This window comes from Epinephelus fuscoguttatus, linkage group LG7 (genome assembly GCF_011397635.1).
Source record: "Epinephelus fuscoguttatus linkage group LG7, E.fuscoguttatus.final_Chr_v1".
NCBI classification, from domain to species: Eukaryota; Metazoa; Chordata; class Actinopteri; order Perciformes; family Serranidae; genus Epinephelus; species Epinephelus fuscoguttatus.
The window spans coordinates 12,617,474-12,639,594 of NC_064758.1; the positions used below are offsets into that span (position 1 = coordinate 12,617,474).

A 22,121-nucleotide genomic window follows, 5' to 3' on the forward strand; every position below is an offset into this window, starting at 1 on the left:
GCATGAACACCGATTTTATAATCAGAGAGAAATTGCCATGTCTTTGTCTCCATCCACATATGTTTCTCCATTTTTGTCTCTGTCAATCTCCCAGTATCTGCTCTATCTCTGTCCTTGCTGCACATTAAGTTGTTTTGTAGCACACTAAAACACTTCAAATTTCCAACCACAGAATGTACACAAGACATTTCATTTTCTTCTGACATTTGAGAGACATTAATGTGAATCATGGGGCCACAATGAGTGGTTATCTACAGATGAGTTTACCTTCCATCTCGGTCCCAGTCATAGACATCTACCTTCACAGTCCTGAAATAGACAAAGAATATCTTATTTCTGAAGGTCTCTTTACCGGAAAAAAAGAGAACCTGAAGTTCTACTGAATTAAAAGAAATGTCTTTTCACTCCATCACACTGCGAACAGTGCAATTACACATTCCCCGATTCAACAGTGTCAGGCTGAAGAGGATTAGTGGCGCAGTAAGTACAGGTCCTTATGTGAACTCTGAATTACAAGACCATTCTGTGTTTACTGCTTTCAGCCAGTGAAAATCATCAAATCCACATGCAGGAGAGAAAAGCGAGTACAGCTTTTTCCTCCAATCTCTCACATTTTTCACTCAAAGTAAAACATTACCAACTTGCAGAGACGCCTCAGTTCATGCCATATTGGGTGAATTTTGGTTTATCTGCATCCACTTGCATCCTTCCATTGATTTTGCATGCAAGGTATAAATTTGCATACAGAATTCACCCCATGTCTTGTCTGAACCTAACATAATAATGATACATCTACTGATGCTACTGTACATGCACTGCCTGCACATGAACTGCTCCTACTAACAAGTGTAGTCTGTGTATCTGCAGCTTGAGTTGCAGTTGTTCATTTCTCTGACACACCATCGTAAATACACCAAATACTTACTAGTGCACCAAATAGATAATAAAATAGTCCCCAGTAAATGCAATACAGTGTAAACTCCACTCGGAGTGCACCCTCTGCCTATTGATAGTAACAAATGGACTTGGGGTTGAGTGTAAGAGACAGGGTAGATAAGCAGTGCTGGACCTAGCACACTTGGCGACCTAAGCAGATTCCCCCTGGCCCCCGTATTATCTTGAATATATATATCGTACAAACTAAATCTAATGACAAATTGACAATAAATTATTTTGTCTTTATTTTGTACTGCACCCTCGATGGCTTTTGCCTGTAGATAGGTTGCAAAAAAGAGCACTGAGAGCAGGACTAATGTGGTGTATTTTGGTCTGTTCATGGAATTTAAATGTGATAATGTCAGCCTTATCCTTTAACAAGATATCAAATGATTATTCCTTTTTTGTCTCTTTTTAATCTTATGAGGAAAAAAGCCTAAAGAGGAGTTTTTATCTAAAAGTTCCTTATGCAGATAACCTTAGTCTAAAGGGATGATAAGTCACAAAAACTTTTTAAAATGTCACAAGGAGAAATAGAGGATAATTGCTCCTACTTTTGCAAAAGCGGCACTGTATGCACTCCTGTATGTATGCACACTGTATCTGGTAGCAAGTGGCTATCACAGCTGCACAGCACAGTCCAACCTGACTCTGAATGCATAACAGAGTGCTGTGTGACAACTGAGTCAGTCTCAATAACACCAGTGCTGGTCCCTAGGACAACATGACCGACTGCTGGCATTATTCTGACCGCCCCAGCAACAGGTGATGTCATCCACATGAGAGTCTGCCAGTGCCTTAAGTGTTCCCATAGAAGTGGTGGTGGAAGAAGTATTCAGATCTTTCCACTGAGTTAACATAGCAATACTGCACTATAAATATACTCTGTTAAACATCCTGCATTCAAAATCATACATACTGTAAGTAAAAGTACAGTACTCAGTATAGCCTATTTCAGAATCACATAGTTTATTGAATTTTAACTATTGACGCATTCATATGTAAATCACTTTAATGTTGCAGCTGGCAAGAGTGGAGCTAAGTTTAATTATTCTATTACTTAATTGGCCGCTTTACCTTTGATAATACAATATATTATAATCAATTAGTGTATTCATATTTTGTATCAATAATCTAAATTTGCAAAGGAACTTAAGCTGTAAAATAAAAGCGCAATAAAAAGTACAATATTTGCCTCTGAAATATAGAGAAGTAGAAGTAGAGCATAACATTATACTTAAGTACTATACTTGAGTAAATGAAGGCTACTTAAGCGGAATTTATACTTGTGCGGCAGACCCTACGCTATAGCCTACACACATGGCCTACGCCGTTGTGAGCATTTATACTTTGCGGTGTTGTGTCTGTCACTCTGCAGTTACACCTCCAAAACACTAGTCGGCGGCAGAGGTTTACAGAAGTGCTGTAAAGTATAGTTGATTCAAAAACACACCCAAAACATACATTAAACATGTCTTAACAGAGACAATTTCAAAAACAAATACACAAATTGACTTCACTATAACTTGCAGGGTTTATAGACAAAGCATTTGTTTCTTGCTGAACAATTTTCCCCACAAATATAACATGGTAATGTTTTTAGCACAAGCCGATGGCATTTTACATTGTATAAATTAGCCTAGCAGCTAGCGAACATTTCTTCTACTCATATGAAGCCAGGGACAACAGCAACATTTAACAAAGGTAACATTACAAAATTATAGCTTACAAGGTTCACTGACAAACAACTTTCTTATATCAAACACTTTTTCCAAACAAATATAAGATGCTAATGTTATTAGCACAAGCCTATGGGATTTTATATGTATAAAGAAGCCTAGCAAGAGCTGAGACTTACTTCTGCTCATATGAATACAAGATAAATCGCACACAAGGCTAAAAATGTGATTTTGTGATGACTTTATCGTCTTCACAATTTTTTGTTTCTTATCTCTGAAATTAAAGTAAATAAAATGTTTTGTTTTCACTGAGGGAAATGGTTTCAGCTTGCAAAAATAGACAGGAGGTCTGCATCGCAGTGACGCGTAGTTACATTTCTGGTGAGGTGCACGTCGGGCTAAGGCGTAGGGTATAGCATAGGCTCTACCGTGACACAGAGCCTAAGGCGTTGATTCGACGCAGATATATAAATTCCACCGTAGTTGCATTTCAGCAATGCACCTGCTTCAGTCAACCATAGAAAGTGACGTGTGTTGTAGGACACAGTAGTAAACAGCAATGAAATCAGGTACCATCTTCGCTGTGTTTATTATGCTGTTTCATACATGTTGCTTCTAAACAGAACATAAATATCTCACAATGACACTAAATAGAGTTGTGAAAAGCATTTTCTGACCTGTCGTAGTCACCGTTGCAGAGAGCTCTAACAGGGATGGTGAAGGACTGCCACACCGGGTTCAGTGTGTTCTTGATCACCTCTGTCTTGTGGCAGATGGTAAACCTGCCAGTAAAATAACAGACACATGGCCACTAAAGAGAGAGCACAGTCATATTGCTCACATTGTACCTGTGAAAATAATCCCACATCACTTATCAGCAGCTTCCTCTGCAACGCCACAAAATGCTTTTGCAGGTTGTTGTGTTCTTTTTATATCTGTTTAAGTATATCTGGGGGACATGGCAGAATTGCAGATTGAGTTTTTGAAAATTGCTACGAAAATCTCTCCAAGGCAAAACAGTGGAAAGAGGTAATAATCTTTAAGGTTGAGATAAGCCTCAGGAGTTGGTGGGGTATGACTGATCATACAAAAAAGTTGATTTGTATAGAAATCAAGTGAAAACTAGATGTGAAAGTTGATATTGTCTGTATAAACACATGTGGTTTTCACCTCCGAGTACGCTTCTTTTCTTTGTGCAATATACTGTTTAGAGACTTAGGCAACAACCAACTTTACACTCACATATAAAGTTACTGGAGCAGCTGCTTTCCACTGAGTATTACCAATCTGCAGTGCTTTGACCAGCTGTACCAAAGAAGCAACCTCCAAGCAAGGGCGTAGCATCAGATTTTGTGGTCCTATGCATAACCTTTCTCTGTGGCCCCCCACCTTTCCTGTCTTGATCCATGTTTCTTTCACGCAGATTTTGAATTTTGTTTCTACAAAGTTAATCAGAAACAGCCATTCACTCAGCGTTAACTGTATTCAGACACAAATCCTAGTGCAGGGGCAGACTAAACCATTTTGCACCTTTTGCGGGTTGAGAGGGGCCCTCAGAGAGCTTCAGTTGTTTTTTATAGAAAAGTTCAGTCTTTCAGTTGACGTATTCAGCAAGTTTTAATTTAGCTGTATCACAAAGTCCTTAAGAATAAAAAAAATTGCAAACACACGTTTCATTGCAGGTTTTTCGAGGACCCCCCCTCCCATTGGGGCACTGTGTAATCAGTCCCACTACTACGTTGCCCCTGCTTTGGGGCTGAAAAAATGAAGCCATTGTGGAAGTGCCAAAAACTGCAGTTTCTTAAATGGCCACTGGGGGCTGGCTCAAAAAAAAAAAAAAAAAAAGTCAGTCTCCATAGACCCCCATGTTAAAATGTCTAACTTTACATCAGAAATAACATGTTTACAGCCCGGTACAAAAAATGGTTTTGGTCCCTATTGCTAATTTTCCAGTTCATGACCACTGTATGTGGGGATTAGTTTTTATATAACTCACCCATTTAAATATGATTAAGGCTTAAAATTAAGCATATTTAAAGTTGTGGGAATTTTGAGTGACAGGTGGGTGCTGTCCATTGACAAATCACTATCACAGGGACAGCACTGGTAATGTATCCATAGCGTAACCCCAGATTCACAGAGTAAAGTTGCAGCCATAGCTGTCGCTATTTCAGTGTGTTTTCAATTCATTTAAATGACATTGTATTGTTATAGTCAGCTAATCCATGTCTTGTCCAGTGTTTGGTTGAACTGAAAGACCCCTAAGGAGTCATATGTTTAGTTTTTCCCTGAAAGTACATTTGATTTTAAGGATTCAAGCCTGTTTTTGCTGGCAAAAAATTAAGATTGGCATTATCACAGTTAATGTAGCTGCACTGTGCTAACCGAGCTAACAGCTAGCGTGAGCACTAGCTCCACCCTCTTGTCTAAATATGGTCACTTCTGGCTTCAAAAATCCAAGAGAGCAACGGCCAAACAGGAGTCCATAAACCAATGGGAGACGTCACAGTGGCTAAATCTATTATTTTATACAGTACCTTCATGCTGCATTTTACCCACTTTGGAATGAGTGCCTGAAATGGCTTGTAGCAACAGCCATCCTCATACGATTCAAATCTTAAAATAAACTAGAAGGGCACTTGGAGAGCGCAGACCTCCACCAAGGCCAAATGCCCTATTGTGCTATGTTGACAAAAGTGAAAAAACAAACAAAAACATGTGTATCTGTCTTGTTCTGATCCACTCCAGAATTTAATGGCTTCTCCCTAGGCCCACACTACATCCTTCGACCAAGCCAATTGTTGTTCCATAATCCTGCTGACAAATGAACAAACAAACCTAACTGAAAAACAAACCAGCAAACAAACAACCCTGATGAAAAACATGACCTCCTTGGTGGTCATGATGCACTGTTCTTTGTTACATTTGGACATAAAGTTTTCAGGGACAAATGGCATTGTTAGATGGTACATTTTAAGGTTGCAGCTTGGAATTTCCTTTTGGGATCTAAACGTCAGATAGAAAAACACGCTTTAGATTTAAATGCATGATTTGTATTTGAACCTCTCCTTTAAAAGATAAAAAAGTAAGTGATGGTAAATGAGAGACTTTAACAATAAGAAACCATTATCAGACTCACATTTGGCCACATCGCAAATCAAATCCTAAAACTGGAGAGTGTATAAACAATGGCAGGAGGATCGGATGGTGGTTTGAAGTGCCTGAAAAAACAGATTTTTTTCCCAAAAATGTCAAAGGCTCTCCCATTTTGCATTTGCCTTTAAGACTGCCCTTAATTCAGGCTTCAATGTCTGATGTAACAACTGTGGAGCATTGACTCTGTTCATGTCTGTTCAGAGCACATTATCTATTTATATCTGAATCATTTATTTGTATTTGTTTACATCCTACAAGCCATCCATGAAATGTTTTACATATTGCTATCATCTCCTGGGAATTAAAGTGGGTGGTAAAATGCTCAAACTCACGTTCCGTCCTCATTACTCCTGTAGAAAACCAAGAAGGGGTCGGATTTGCCAAAGAAGTCTTTTTTGTCCAGCTTGTTGGCACACAACTGCATGGTAGCAATATCCTGTGAGAGAAGATGAGCAGTTTTAGCTGAACATCAATACAGTCATTCTGATGCAATTTCATTTCTAAGTCAGCAATTTGTTTTCTCGGGGAACTCATTTCTTGGCGATGGAGGCACTAGGTTTTCACAGGACATGGCCACAACAATCGTGGAACTGAGCATCCCTCTGAATGCAAAGTAATTGGCAGTGTAAAAGCTCGTGCATATTGGCAACGCAAATGTGGATCAGGATCCCAAACACCAACGGTCGGAACGACTTGATAAGCAATGCATACATAGATTACAGTGATTGCAATCCAGCGTTTCTTTTAAATTGCAGAGTTTACTGGTGGGAGATTGTGATTTTATTATGTGCTGTTTGAAATATAGTCAGAGAGGGAATGGCTTCATACATATAAATGGATAGTTACTGCAGTTAATGAGAAACGATGTTATTCTGGCTTCTGTGGTGAGATGGCCATGAGAGGGTTGATGGATGGATACCCAGCATTGTCGTGGTAAAAGACACCTGATATCAAAGTCAGCTCATATACTACGTTACTTTACACTCACTGGCCACTTTATTAGGTACACCTTGCCAGTACTGGGTTGGACTTCCTCCTGCCTTCAGAACTGCCTTAATTCTCCGTGGCATAGAGTCAACAAGGAAATATTCCTGTTTTGGTCCATATTGACATGATAGAATCACACGGTTGCTGCAGATTTGTCGGCTGCACATCTGTGATGCAAATCACCCGTTCCACCACATCCCAAAGGTGCTCTATTGGATAGAGATCTGGTGACTGTGGAGGCCATTGGAGTACAGTGAACTCATTGTCATGTTCAAGAAACCAGTTTGAGATGATCTGAGCTTTGTGACATGGTGCGTTATCCTGTTGGAAGTAGCCATCAGAAGATGGGTGCACTGTGGTCATAAAGGGATGGACACAGTCAGCAACAAAACTCAGGTAGGCTGTGGTGTTTAAATGATGCTCAGTTGGTGCTAAGGGGTCCAAAGTGGCCAATTATATCACCACCACCAGCCTGAACCGTTGATACAAGGCAGGATGGATCCATGCTTTCATGTTGTTTACATAATATTCTAACCCCACCATCTGAATGTCGCAGCAGAAATCAAGACTCATCAGACCAGGCAAACATGTTGTTGGTTCAGAGATGGTCTTCTGCATACCTTGGTTATAACAAGTGGTTATTTGAGTTCCTGTTGCCTTTCTATCATCTTGAACCACTCTGGTCATTCTCCTCTGACCTCTGGCATCAACAAGGCATTTTCACCCAGAGAACTGCTGCTCACTGGGTGTTTTTTCTTCTTCAGACCATCCTCTGTAAACCCTAGAGATGGTTGTGTGTGAAAATCCCAGTAGATCAGCAGTTTCTGAAATACTCATTTAAACATCCATGCCACATTCAAAGTCACTTAAATCACCTTTCTTCCCCATTCTGACGCTCAGTTTGAACTTCAGCAGGTTGTCTTAACCATGTCTATATGCCTAAATGCATTGAGTTGGTACTACGTTATTGGTTGATTAGGTGTTTGCATTAACAAGCAGTTGAACAGGTGTACCTAATAAAGTGGCCGGTGAGTGTAGACACATTGATATGATAAGTATGAAACGTACAAATGAAACGTATCTGTGGTTTGCAGAAATGTAGAATGCCAAAACGTTTGTCTGGTGACTGGGATGTGGATGGATAGATGAATGGATGAATGGATGAATGGCTGGATGCTGGCACTGCACATCTCTGCAAACCACAGATAGATTACATTTGTACATTATTAAATACTGTAGAGGGCACAGTCCCTGCTGGAATGTCAGCAATGTCTCAGCAATCTAAAAAAAACCACCAATGTCTGGTGGCTATAAAGCTGCTAAAGAGGTGTAATGGCTTTAAAGCCAAGAAAATGGGTTCTGTTGTTTGGTGGTTTCAAACAGTAGCCTGCAGGGGTCTGCAGCTTGGCAGGAGTCTAGCCTGGTTGTCATGCCATCCACCATCCCCTCCACTTCCAGGTGACAAAGTCAGCTCATAAACTATGTCACTGTAGAAACGTTGATATGGAAAGTATGAAATGTACAAAGTAAATGTATCTGCGGTTGGCAGAGATGACAATGCTGACATTTTCTTCTGGCAACTGGGCTATAGATGGATGGATGGATGGATGGATGGACGGACGGATAGACGGATGGATGGATGGACGCAGTAGATTGCTCTTAATGAGGCCCTTTAGTCATTGCCTCCAGTAGGATGACAACATGTCAAACCTAAGTCTGTCATTGGCAGATAGGGGTTATCAGTCCATACATACACACACGCACACACACACACACACACACACACACACACACACACACACACTTATCATAAGTTCCGAAGAGCATTTGGATCTTGTCAAGAGTAAAACCTCCTAGAGTAACGATGGTAAACACAACTAGGAGAAGCCTGTTCACATAATGGTCTCTGGAGCGAGCACACACACACCACACACACACACACACACACACACACACACACACACACACACACACACACACAGAGGGAAACTGTGTTAGTATCTGACTGCCTGGTTGGTAGTAATATATTATCGTGGCTGGGGAATGGCAAAATTGGAGGAGAAAAATCACTTATTTTATAGCAGGAAACCATCTTGACAGTTAATTTTACACATATTTAGAGAGTCTGGGTAACACAGCATCGAGCATTTATCAGCGCTGAACACTGAATACAATTAACTTGGGGGTGTGTGCATGTGTGTGTTTAGGGGAGGGTTATTTACTGGTTTAATTTGTTATATTTCATCATTATGATTTTTGAAAGATTGGCCCCTCATTAAATATTTTCTGTGTATTCGTGCATGGCTGTGTGTGGAGGTGTTTATGTGTTGGGGTGGAAAGGATTGCAAGGTATTACAACAACAGTATCGGGGCAAAGACAGAATGCAGGCGATAAGAAAATATGCCAGCAACACTTAGGTTGTGTGCGTGTGTGTGTGTGTGTGTACTGACCCTGCAGTTACTGAGCTCCTCTGCAGTAAAGATAATGACTCCACACTTCTTCCCTGGAATCCCACTGAGAGAGAGAGACAGAGGGAAAGATTGAGAAAGATTGAGAAAGAGGGTAATTGTGTTGCACGACATAAATAATACAGTTGAAAAGCAGATGTCATTCATGGCTTCAGGCTGACGCAGTTATTGTGATAGGTGACAGCCAGACATGCAGATTGTCATATTTATGAAATAAAGAGCTCACATTTGTAGTTCTGCACTTACTTTTATGAAAATTGGGGCCTTTTTGACTAAGTGTCAATTTAATTCTAAGCATTCTTTTTTTTTTTTTACTAAACATTCACATTTAACTGTAAGAAAAAGGCACACCAATTCAATTCAGGTTCCTGCTGTTAGCACATTTTGGACACACCCTCCAAAGCACATATAGGGTCTGTTATATACACTAACACAGTGTATTCAAAGTGATTTTAGTGTATGCTCCTTAAACTGCTGCCATAAAATAAGAATTAAATATCTCACCTGCCATAATATCAGCTTGTAAAGCAATAGTTATTTAATAAGTCACTTTTTACCAGGGTAATTGCTCCGAGTACAAATGCTGGCAGCTACCCATTACAACAATCTAATTTGGCCACTGAGGAGCTCTACTGGAGCAGTTGGAGCTGAAGTGCCTTGCTTAGGGGCCCTCAGAGGTGATAACAATGGAGGGGCACCACCCTTAACGATTTATTCCTCCAGTCCACAATATCAAACCAAAAGCTGAGACAGGGAGTGTGCTGACTGAAATAGGATATTTAGTACATAAAGTAATGATTTTAAAGCAAATACATGGTGCACAGCGGCCACCATGGCAGCAAGAGTCATAAAGTCAGTAGATGGATTCAGTAATATTAGTGTTTCCATAGTGTTTTTCTTTGGCAGAAAAGCGGGGGCAGGGCACTGAGGAGCACTTTGACCAGCGCATCATATCAAAAAGGTGCTCCTAGTACTTTTTAACTGACCTTCTGTGTGTGGGTTTTGTTTATTTGACAACAATATCTTGACATTAACATTTGCTAGGCAGCTATCCTAACGCTACTTTTACAGAGAACTGGCCACACAGCTAACAACAAGCTAACCATGCATACACAGTGTTGGTAACAATACCAACACAGTACAATATAATATATTTAAATATATTTCTTGCTTTTTCCCTGATGGTCTGAGTCATCACAAAATTTGTAGCTAGTGGCTTTTTAGAAATAAAGTCGTTAGGAGGGTGTGAATAATCGCTAAATCTAGCAAGGAAGTCGCCACACTGCACGTACAGTAATAAAAGCACAACATCTGGCTGATCTGCTCCCACAGATGGGCCTTTATTTATTTGATTTGATAGTTTCTGACTGGCATAGATGGTAAAGGAGCAACACTGACGACAGCAAGCAACTTCTGTTTGCCGTGGACTGTAGCTTTAAAATTTCTGAGTACAATGAATTGAACATGCGCACATGCACACATGCACACATGCACACACACACACACACACACACACACACACACACACACACACACAAATTGAGAATGTTTTTATTTGACTCTAATTATATGGAATTTGTGTTTTGCAGTAATGATAAAACCTGCTTCAAATGTGTTAGTTTGTCTGAACAAAGTGACATATGAGGACGTGCAAAGTGACGTCACTGAAAGTGTGTTAAAGTGTGTTAAGTTCCAAAACTGGCCACTAGTTGGCGTAACCGAAAATGAGCAAAAACGCTAAACACACTTTACACGCTGTTTTCATAAAATTGTGATGTTTCAGGACATTGGAGATTTTTGGTCTGGGAGCATGTTGGGAGGGTGTAGAACGCTGTAGAGAAAAACTATAAAATCAGTCTTTGTCTTCTTTGTGCAAAAATGAGGACATCAAAAATGTCCTCATTTTTCCAAGTGTCCTGATACTGAAGGTGTGTTATCATAAAAATGTCTTGGTATACCATGAATACAAGTGCACCCACCCACCCACCCACACACCCACACACACACACACACACACACACACACTTTTGAAAGAAGATGAAGATTGGTTTTTTTTCTTGTTTTGATCAAAAGTTGCAAAAATATGTATATATTTTTAAGCAAAGTTAAGTTTGCAATTATTTCTCATCAGATAGTGTGTGTCCTTCAAGCCGAAAATGTCAAATGCATTTTCTTCTTCATAAAATCTTTAAAAAAGCCACTTTACTCTTAGAAATCCTGCACTGTCTGCATCCCTATGTGCTAACTGGAGGTTTTTCTTCTTCTCTGTCTTTCCTGGAATGCTCCCAGATTTCTTGGCACATTACAGCCACCCACTATCAATCAGTGGAATAGATGTTTTTCACAGGAGACATTTGACATGTCACTGCAGAAAAAGCACAGGTGTGAATAATAATGATAATAAAAAAAATAATGATAGTTGAATTCCATTTAACAGCTTTAGTTCCAGGTTCCTGGTATTTTGCATTCAGGCCCACGAGCCAGTTTCTATTCAAATTTAGTGCAAATGGTGAACACATTTCCAGAAAATCTGATGAAAGAAAAGAATTAATGCACGCTTCCATCCTCTGCTCTTATGGGAATATTTGGGGTTGGGCACATCAACATAAAGAGTTAGTGGTGGTGGTAATTCCCCACTTGGGTGCCATTAAACCACGGCAGATGAAGAACATGTTGTAATCAAAAGAGTCAGTCGAACCGCAAACAAATGGAAATCATGTGGGAATTGTGTTGGAAACATCACATTCATGTCTGCTTCATGTTCATTCGAGGAATTTGCAGTCTCATTACTCCACACAGATCTGATGTTTTATAGCCTTTTTTGTCTCTTAAGTGGTGTTTTAGTCACATGCTTCATATGAGTCACTATTACTTCACTTTGCCTGTTTTCACTGACCTTAGTTGCACCTTGTTTTTATTGATTCACCAGCTTTTCTACCTTAGCCAAGAGGAAAACAAAAAAAATGCAATTGTCAAAAGAATTTCTTCATAATGACTTTTAAAGCAACAGAGATCGGAGCCGAAGTATCAAAGTTTAACAAAGTTTTATTTTCTTGTACAAGAAGGAGCGTTTCACAGTGCAACACACAAGGTGAGGTTACAGAGAAAAAGGCTCGCTGGAGGAGCATTTGCTATCAGCTAATATACAGCACAAGTGGGCAGGGAAGCTCGGATGTTTCTATCAAGTACACACTTGTAGATAACGTCACAATCATCTTTGGTCCCTCTGATGGAACAATACCCTGTCTGTCTGGCCATCCAAAATGGCCTGTCGTTGACTTGTCTCCGATCCGAGCCTCCCTGTCCTTCCTTACAGATACAGAGCTGAGGAATCTGCTGACGTTGTGGTGTTTAAGTAACAGTATCTTACTGACCGGTACACAGCATACATACACAGCGTGATCATAATTTTTATAACAGCAATGTTTAAGTTTTTGTTTTTCAGATTTCTGCTGTTTCAATTTTGATTTTTTAGGTCAAGATTGTAAATCTGTAAAAAAACAGTGTCATGGGTTACTCAACGGGCTCTCGCTGAAAAAAATTACCGCATAGGTTGACTGTGCAAGCAGCTTATTATGACACATACTTCCTTTATTGTAAGGTGGCGCCCTGTAGAGGCTGAAGTAATTTTTAGAGGCATAGAGGAGAAAGTGGCATGAGGTAGCATAAAAAGCGACAAAGCCCACATAATGTTGTACAAATATCACAGAAGCACCTAAAGGGAGAGAGTGGTGGTGGTCAAACAAACACAGGACTGTCACCCAGGAGACTTGTTTTCACCTGCCAAAGTTGAGGTTAATGTTTTTTAACAACAACATCGCCAAGTATGCCAGTGTGTGTAGCATGCTATGCTAGTGACATATGTGATGTTTTGTATTTGACTTGTGTCTCATGATATACATCAGGTTACAATAGCCACAAAAGTACTTATTTAAAACCAAACCATGATGTCTTCCTAAACCCAGCCATGCAATTTTGGAGCAGAACAATGATTCACGACCATGAGATGTGTTAAAACTATGACTGTTTGTCATATAAGTTGTTTTGGAAGTCAGTGGAAATTGACCCACTCTGTTGGGCTTATTACGATGCTTGCATTATACAGAGCCATTGTTAATGTCATCAGTAACATCTGTGTTCTCCTAATTAGACAAGGTAGAATGTCTGCTGTGAAAGGCCTGTTGCATTAAACCTTCAGCAGGAATGTGTTTGTTTCGTCTGTGTGCTAGTGTGTGTGCTTGTGCGTCCTTGTGCAGGAGAAACAAACAAAACACTACAAAATCTTTATAATGACGTGAAAAGGTGAAAAACTCCACAGGGTACTTTAAATGACACATTAAGGAAACAATTAAAGCAATCAAATATTTATTCAAGTGATTCAAGCTGAGTTTGACCTCTATTAGAGGCTGAGTGAAAGACAAAGGAAAGCAGTTAGTTTTAATCATCAACAGGATATAATCTCAAGTAAAATTAGGGATCTAATAGAGGAATATGTTAAAGCCTGAATGTTTTTCAGGGTAGCAGTTGGTATTTGATTTGTAAAAAAAAAAAAACCATCACACCCTGAGTCCTTTCTTTTCTACAATGTATTAGAGGTCAAAGCTTGTAGCTAAAGTCTGTTTTTCCTTTTCTTTTGTTTCACTCCCATTTAAACTTACAATAAATTTGAAGACTTGAGACTGAACTAACTGCGGTGAAGGAACAATTCACTGAACCATCACAAAAGAGGGAGAAATTGGACAAAAAAAACCAGAGTGGATATCTGCAGAGTAGACTGAGTGAAAAGGAAAAGAGGAACAGAGGAACAGATTGAGAATGAGAAAAGAAAAATGAGGGGTAACTCTGTGACAATTGAGTCACAAAAGGGCCAAGCTTGGCTGCTGCTTCATCAAACTTTGCTGAAAAGAAAGATGAGGTTGAAGAAAGGAGGAGGGGAAGCATGGGGGATGAGAGAGAGAGAGAGAGAGAGAGAGAGAGAGAGAGAGAGAGAGAGAGACAGAGACAGAGAGAAGAAGAAGAAATGACACATAAGGATGAAAAGAATGGTCACAGTATAACATGTCAGGTAAACATCAGGGATATCAATCTGTCCATATAGGAAGCACAAGTGATGTCAGTCTCATCTACTGTACTTAGGTGCAAATGAAAGTGACAACAGGTGCAATGGAGAGGCAAAAGCAAGACAACCCCCAAAAAGGGAGTGGTTTTACACGTGGTGGCCACAGACAGTTGCGCTCTCCTTATCTTTCCTGACTGATTCTTCTCTAGTTTTGTCTTCTGCTAGTGTCCTTGTCACTACTGGTAGCATGAGGCGGTACCTGCAGCCTAATCAGGTTGCACAGGTAGTCCAGCCCTTGTGGACATTTCTGTGCATGTTTCTGACCAAACTGTCTCCCTGAGGGTGGCATGAGGGCCCAACATCCTCTGGGACCTGTGCACACAGCCCAGCACCGTGCTGCTTGACTGACATTCGCCAGAGAACACCAGAATTGGCAGGTCCACTATTGTCACCCTGTTCTCTTCACAGATGAGAGCAGGTTCAGTCTGGGCACATATGACAGGTGTGAAAGAGTCTGGAGACGCAGTGGTGAATGTTAAGCTGCCTGTATCATCATCCAGCATGGCTGGTTTGGGGGTGGGTCAGTGATGGTGTGGGGAGGCATATCCTTGGAGGGTCACACAGACCTCCATGTCATAGCCAATGGTACCTTGACTGCTGTTAGGTACCGGGATGAAATCCTCAGAGAGACTGTCCGGCTTTACACTGGTGCAGAGGGCCCTGGGTTCCTCCTGGTGCAGGACAATGCCCGGCCTCATGTGGCCAGAGTGTGTAGGCAGTTTCTGCATGATAAAGACAATGATGCCATTGACCATCCCCTTGTTCCCCTGACCTAAATCCAAATGCACCTATGAAACATTATGTATCGGTGCACCTGACACCAAGTACCAACACAGACTGTCCAGGGCCCAGTATTTCAAAACTTGTAATCCGGATCAGAATAATCCAGATAATGAAATCCTCCTTTTCTCAGTCAGGGATCAAGGTGATCCTGCTGACTTTATCTGGGTATTTCAAAACATTGGCAGGGTGGATCACTTTGATCCCAATCTGTCTGGATACGGATTTCCAAATCTCACGACTCCGCCCCCGGATCTGAAATGTTTCCCCGTTGGGGGCGTGGCTTTCAGATTACGACCCGCTGTGCTCTGTCTCCACGGCGGAGTACTTCACGAAAGGAGCAGTTGGTAGCACAGCTTTCGCATCAAAATGTAAGTATACCGTTGTCTAATGTGTAGCGTTTTTAAGGCCATACAAAGGCCACCCACCATCTGATGTGAGCCAGCTATTTGAATTGTCACCTACTTAAAATGTGGGCGTACCGATCTCTAATTGAGCCGAGGTCATGCTAACGGTAGCTAACGCGGCTCCATTGACTTGCATGTTAAGTAGCTAGCAGGCTAGCGAGGTAGCTGGCTTTGTTGATGTATTTTGCGGTCTACGGTTTAATTTAAAAGGTAATTAATCAGAAGTACATCATATATCAACTCTTTAAACAGCAACCTGTTCCGAGTTTAACGTTATGTTATTGCCAACACAGCAGACCTTTTTATTTTTGTGTGCAGAGCAGACTGCTGCAGTATTGGAAAAATACACAGTACTAGTAGGCTATGAATGATGCGGTTCATTCAGAAGTGTCAGAGGATTGAGTTTGGGTATGCTACAGTAATGCTGATGATATGCTTTTCTGTACCGTTACTTAAACAATTTCTCTGACTATTGTGGATTCCTGACAATGACAAAGATATGCTCATACACACTCTACTTCTACTTTCAGAATACACTCACACCCATGGACCACTCAGCAATGCCACTGCTAATGAAGACAACAGGTCGAGTGCTGGAAATCCCTGGACATGTATCCCCTTTTGTAGAAGGCTCCCACTAAACATATAGCACTATAGCATCTGATTTGATGAAGGAAAATAATCAGTTTGTACACACAAACACTTCCTGAAATACATTGCTGCATGTTATAAAATCACAGTCAAGCACTTCCCAGGCATTTTAAAGGTGCATTTTCAAGCTTATCTGAATTAAGTAAAATGTATTTTCATTAAATCAGAAGCATGAAAATATACATTGAAAGTGCTTAAATGTGATTTAAATTGAGACTTACAGTAATGTTTTTTCAGGACATAGTTGAGCTATTACTTTTCCCCCCTCAAACATGTGATGTAACATTGGAAAAATGCAAATGCACACATCATTTGTTTCTAATTGCTTTTTTAGTACTTTGTTTGAATTGCCATGTGCTTATTATGTTAATCCCTGTGTTGTTTCTTGCACTCGATGTAAAGAAAATGTAATATACAAATAAATTTGCTTTGCACTGCATTTCCTTGCCTTTGTCTGACCACAAACATATGTTGGATGTTTTGGTACAAACAGGTTACAATGTTAGGTGAAACTAGACGTTGAGAAATAGGTCTGTATTTGTTACTCTTATTTACAGCAGTTTCAGGAAGTATGGCCAAACAATATTTTTCTATGCTTGAAATTACTTACAACTAAAACACTAATTTAGATTAAGTGCAATGAACATCTTGAGTATCAATATCTAGGAGAAGTGGAGCTGAGGCTTTGTCAAATCCACCTCTGAGGTGGGATCCAAATAATCCTGAAATTTGGTATCACATTGATCCAGATCTCTGCCTTAACTTTTGAAATACCCAAATGCAGCCTTTATCTGGATTAAAGGGAGGATTGGATTACCAGAACTGAATCCTGATCCTCAGGATCAGGATCCTCTTGATCTGTGTTGAAATACCCAGTTTTCAGATCAGATCAGGATTTAATCCAATCCGGCCAGGATAATCCTATCAGATCACTTTGAAATACTGGGCCCAGGAGCTCACTGATGCCCTGATCCAGGTCTAGGAGGAGATCCCCCAGGACAACATCCGCGACTCATCAGGAGCATGCCCAGTTGTTGTCGGGAGCGCATACACACACTACTTACCTCGATTTGCAGAGTGATTTGGAATCCAGCCCTCAAGAGAGGCAGACTGGGAATAAAAACTGGCCCTGAGACGTAATGCTGGCTGTGTGTGTAAAAAAGGGGGATTGTGAAGACTAACAATTCATCTGTACTTATTTACTTACTTTCTTACTGCCTTACGTCATTATTTACTTACTTACTTACACTTTCCCAAAAACAATAACACAAAGTTACCGATGAGTGCAGCTGCAGACCAGTAACTCCTATGTTCTGGGAGATTAAATTACTATTTTTGTCACATGAGCCTGGAGGCTTTGATGAGAGCATAGATGAATAATGGATTCAGTTCCCCATTGAAAATCGCTGTCTGAAGTGGTGCAAATAATCTAAATATAGCTTAAACTTAAACTGATTGCTTTAGTTGGCTAAAATCCATTTTGTGGCCACAGCAGAATAAAGCATAGCTTCTGTGCTTGTACTTCTGCCTGCTTCTTCAAACTGTGAGCGTGCTGACTGTCATCTACTGTAGGTAATACACTGACTATGCATAAGTACTTCATACAACCCCACTTCAAAATTCCAAATCTTCTCTTTAAGCTCAAACCACACAGAAAAACTATAAGCATTTGTGATTTCGAAAAATATATTGGGAGACATCCATTGTTTCCACAGCTGACAGCTCCAGTGACAGCCAAGTCAAATTGTATGGCACGGTCACAGTGTGTTTGGGATTGATATCCAGACTTCTCTTCCATCTTAAACACACATAAGTGCACAAGTATGTGTGTATATGTGTAAAATGTAAATACTTCTTACGAGTTTATGGACACGGCACACTTGAACACAATAACCAATGGTACGGAAGACGCCATCCAAATGTCGACTCATACAGTTCAGCTTGATTTAAATATTATGATTATTAAAGTAAGAATGAATGAAAGTCCTCGGCTTTTGTAGTTTTCATTATAAGTAATTATTCTCTTTTATAGCTGCACTTCTTGGGCTTTTTTGAGGAGTCATTTTGTTTCATTTTCATCTGGCGCCTTGTGCCGCAGTGGTGACCAAATTCAACTTTTTGGAAACGAGGAGCCTGAGGCAAAGCCAGGAGGCAGAGCTGCTGTTCACTGACCCTGAATATTTCAGCTGTGTCCCAGTTCAGTGTCACGATAAAGCAGAATGCAAAATAACAGCCCCATCAAAGCACCACTGACACAGACTTAGTTTGCTTTGATACTAAAGAAAGAGAAGGAATGAAGAGACTGACAGAGGGATAAGAGAGAAATGAAAAAGAAGTAACCGTGTAAGTTAAATTTCTTTAAGGTCATGGAGGAGAGAGGAAGAGAGGGAAGAAAGAACGTCCGCTGGTCACGCTAACCTCGTCTTCCATGACGTATAGTTTGAAAGTCGATGGATTCTCTTGCTCACGCTGCCTGCCAGCTGTAAAAGGCAGCTACAGTGAGAGAATTATTTATGAATTTATCTACACAGTGTGTCCAACTGCACGCCCGCCAGCCAGCCCACTGGACACAAGAACTGCCTGGACTCTGGAGTAGCTGTCCAAGGCTTGACTGCTCACTGACTACAGAATAATAATGTTCCCCTAATACATATTCAAAATTTTATGACTGTTTTGTTTCTCATCATTTGATGCATTTCAGGCTTGTGATAGAGCTGTTTTCAAGATGTGCTTATATTGCTGTAAGCTTGAATAATGTGAAAGCAAACACCTAGTTTATGTGTATTGCTTTGGATTTTTTTTTTTGCATAACTCTCCCACAATACCTATGCAAAATACCATGAAAGTGAGGCAGCTGTGAGCTATTTCATAAACAGCTCACAGGAAACACAACAGGCTGAGCTGCCATCTGCTATTAATGAAGTGAAATAAAGAACAGTCTCTTGACAGAACACTGGTTAACCTTGGGGTCTCAGCTATCATTTGAAAAGTTCACAGTGTGCCATGCATGGGCGTATTGGCCTCTTGTTTTCTGGGAATCTACCCAACAATCATTTTTTCTGGCTCGGGCCGGGCTCTCTGACTCAGGCATGATCAAACATGGAAGGCTCAGTGTGCAAATTTTTCATTCTGACCAAACAATGCAGAATGTGATTTCAGTGATTAAGCGTCAGAGATTATTTTCTCAGCTTGCTTGTGGATGCATGTCTTGCAGCATTCAGAATCTCCTCACCAAGTTTAAAAACAAACCAGCCTGATTCTTTTTTCTTCCCTCAGGCCATCACACTGATGAACACTTCCAGTCCGTCAGACAGTCAAACAGCCACGTGCTTCCATTAGAGATTATATTTTTACAGATAAAGTTCACACCGTTTTTAACATGTACATATCATCATGCACTGTCAAAGTCTTTAGAAATCCTACATGCTGTTAAACACTGTATACAGACACGTATACACGTATAAAGTACCTGCAGGGCTGTCACAATAGCTACTTTTGTTGGATGATATATTGACATAGAAATGCAATAAATAATATTATTGTCATTTCGTGATAATTTTATATGATGGATATGATGATAAGCTTTTAATTCTTAAGAATATTCTGATATTAAAATAAAAAAGTCTGGTAATATATGCAAAAAAATTACTTAGTTTGAGACTTAATACAAAATGGCCAACAACAACAACAACAGAACAAGTGATGACTCTTACAACTAATAGACAAGCTTAGCAAAACTCCAGGAACACTGCAGTTGGCTTCCGGGGATGGACGACCTGGAAGCCAGGCGGTTAGTGGAGGATGAAGTTGTTAGAGGGTATAACTACATGTGACAGACTTTTTGGCTCATTGCCAGGGGTTGTAAAGCTAACTGCTATTAAGACTGTGCTTGTTCCACTCCAAAAGTGCAGCTGCAGGCTACCAGTAGGCTACACTGTGTCATCTTTTAAGTTTTTTTAATCGCGCAATTAAGCCCAGTCTCACTCTGTAGTTGTTGAATACCAACGTTTGGTCAGTGACTTCTGGCGTGGGACACCAACAAAAAAAGCCATCCTTTCACATCGGCATGATATGGACCAGTCAGGGGAAACATGATGGGACAACAACAAACGTTAAGGTGGCGGAAGTCCGTGTAGGGCAGGAGGAAGGGTTGGTGGATGGGTCCAACAACCACTGACTTTCACCTAGGAGGCTGCTACTTACTGTTGTTACTTCCAGTATGATTATAAAGCCAAGCCCTGTTGTTTTTGTGCGTTGTGCATGTGTTGGCTAAATGTAACCATGTGCGTATGTTGTTGAAGGAAAAAAATGTCAATTTGCGGTGTTGTACCGATGTAGTGCATTTATTTTTAAAGAGACTGTATGCAGACTGTGCATTCCCTGTGAAAACAGAAGTGTACTTTGAAAACAGACAATGCATGTAACAGGCTGAAGTTGACACAGTGTCCCAGAACGTCAACATCCAACACACCCAGGGTATCTTGCATGTCCTATCTTGACTTGGTAAATCCATGACCAAACATCGATATGTGACAAGGTCAGAGTGAGAATGTGTTGTGGGGATGGAAGGGAAAAAGGTAATAAGTCCCAGGTGTGCCCAAGTCTTACTGCGGTCAAGAAATCCCTGGTGTTGGCATCATGTTGGCTGCCTGTTGGTGCCATTTGTATGTAAATGAACACGCATGTAAACGCAATTGGGAAAATCAAGGTCAGCAAAATGACCAAGGTCATATCCATATATTGTACCATAGATTGATCATGTAATTATTGTGACAGACCTAAGTACAGTACATGTATTCACCCATTCGATGTATATTTCTTTGCACTATTAACATTATTATGTACTGTATATGTGCTAGTGCAGTGCCTGTTCAAAATGTGCCTGTTCGGAAGGGGCTGATTGCTTGGCCGCTGTTATTGTTGCTTGCAGCTTCCTCGAGAACCACTCATACAAACAACTTCACACTTGACAATGTGCTTCCTTGGGTGCTGACAAATATACCTGGCATGACGTAGTTGCATCCCCTAGTAGTGCTAGTGTCATTTGCTGAAAGCTAGTTATTTGAGAAAAGGCTATTTCAAGGAACAAAAGCGTTCGTTCCAAGAGTTACATCGCTGATGCTTGCAATATTTGACTTTGCTTCAATATAACATCTCAGGCCTCTCCTTCTTCATCTGCTCTTGAATGTACTGTAGAGAGTGACAGAGAGCAAGTTGTACCCAGCATGCCATTCAGTGGTGTAACAGTTAATTGGAGCCTCCTCTCAACACATTACCCAATCTCAATCGTAGATCTCAGAAGCTTGCATTTGACACTGCACTTCCTTGGATTGATCAGATCAGATTTTTTTCCTACATACTACTACTTAGTCCTGTATGGTATCTCCCACCTCTACCTTAAATTAATTTAATATACCTCACACCCCACCTTAACCACCCATTGGACATGGTGTATGCATGACAATAGTGAGTCCCATACAGTGACCCCTGAACTCCATCTATTTTGGAGAAACCAAGGTCTTTTCAGCTCCAGGATTTCATTGTCAAGTTACTTTTTATCATCAGAGTTTTTAAAGTAAACGGCTGCCGTGCCACATTACTGATGTTATTCTGGCCACTGCTGCTGCTGTTGTGAAAGTCAAGGTTTATTTGGGAAGATGGTCATTAATATGCATATGCTGCTAATGCTGGCTGTATGCGCATTGTGATCTGTGTGTGTGTGTGTGTGTGTGTGTTTTGTAGGCTTATTAAGTTTAATTGTTTAGGATGCGTGGCTGTCATGCACCCATATTGTTCTGGAATGCACACACAGTTTGTGTGATGATGTGATTTGTAAGTACGATTTGAGTCTTGCTTAAAGAAATTAGCTGTTTGTTTTGGTGATAACTTTCTCTATGCTGTTTGCATTGGCTCCAATAACATACACTAAAATTCTGG

At 40.5% G+C, this 22,121-nt stretch overlaps 1 protein-coding gene across 3 annotated transcripts in view; it reads right to left on the reverse strand.

Annotated features, from left to right (window-relative positions):
- LOC125891451 (copine-9-like) overlaps positions 1–22,121 on the reverse strand; it is a 130,374-nt gene that overhangs the window by 33,581 nt on the left and 74,672 nt on the right. For all 3 annotated transcript variants that reach the window (XM_049580757.1, XM_049580756.1, XM_049580758.1), the window contains 4 exons: positions 9,210–9,273; positions 6,104–6,207; positions 3,293–3,397; positions 268–309 (listed from right to left, as the gene is read on the reverse strand). In XM_049580757.1, the coding sequence (XP_049436714.1) occupies positions 268–309; positions 3,293–3,397; positions 6,104–6,207; positions 9,210–9,273 (315 nt within the window). The remainder of the gene's footprint in view (positions 1–267; positions 310–3,292; positions 3,398–6,103; positions 6,208–9,209; positions 9,274–22,121) is intronic.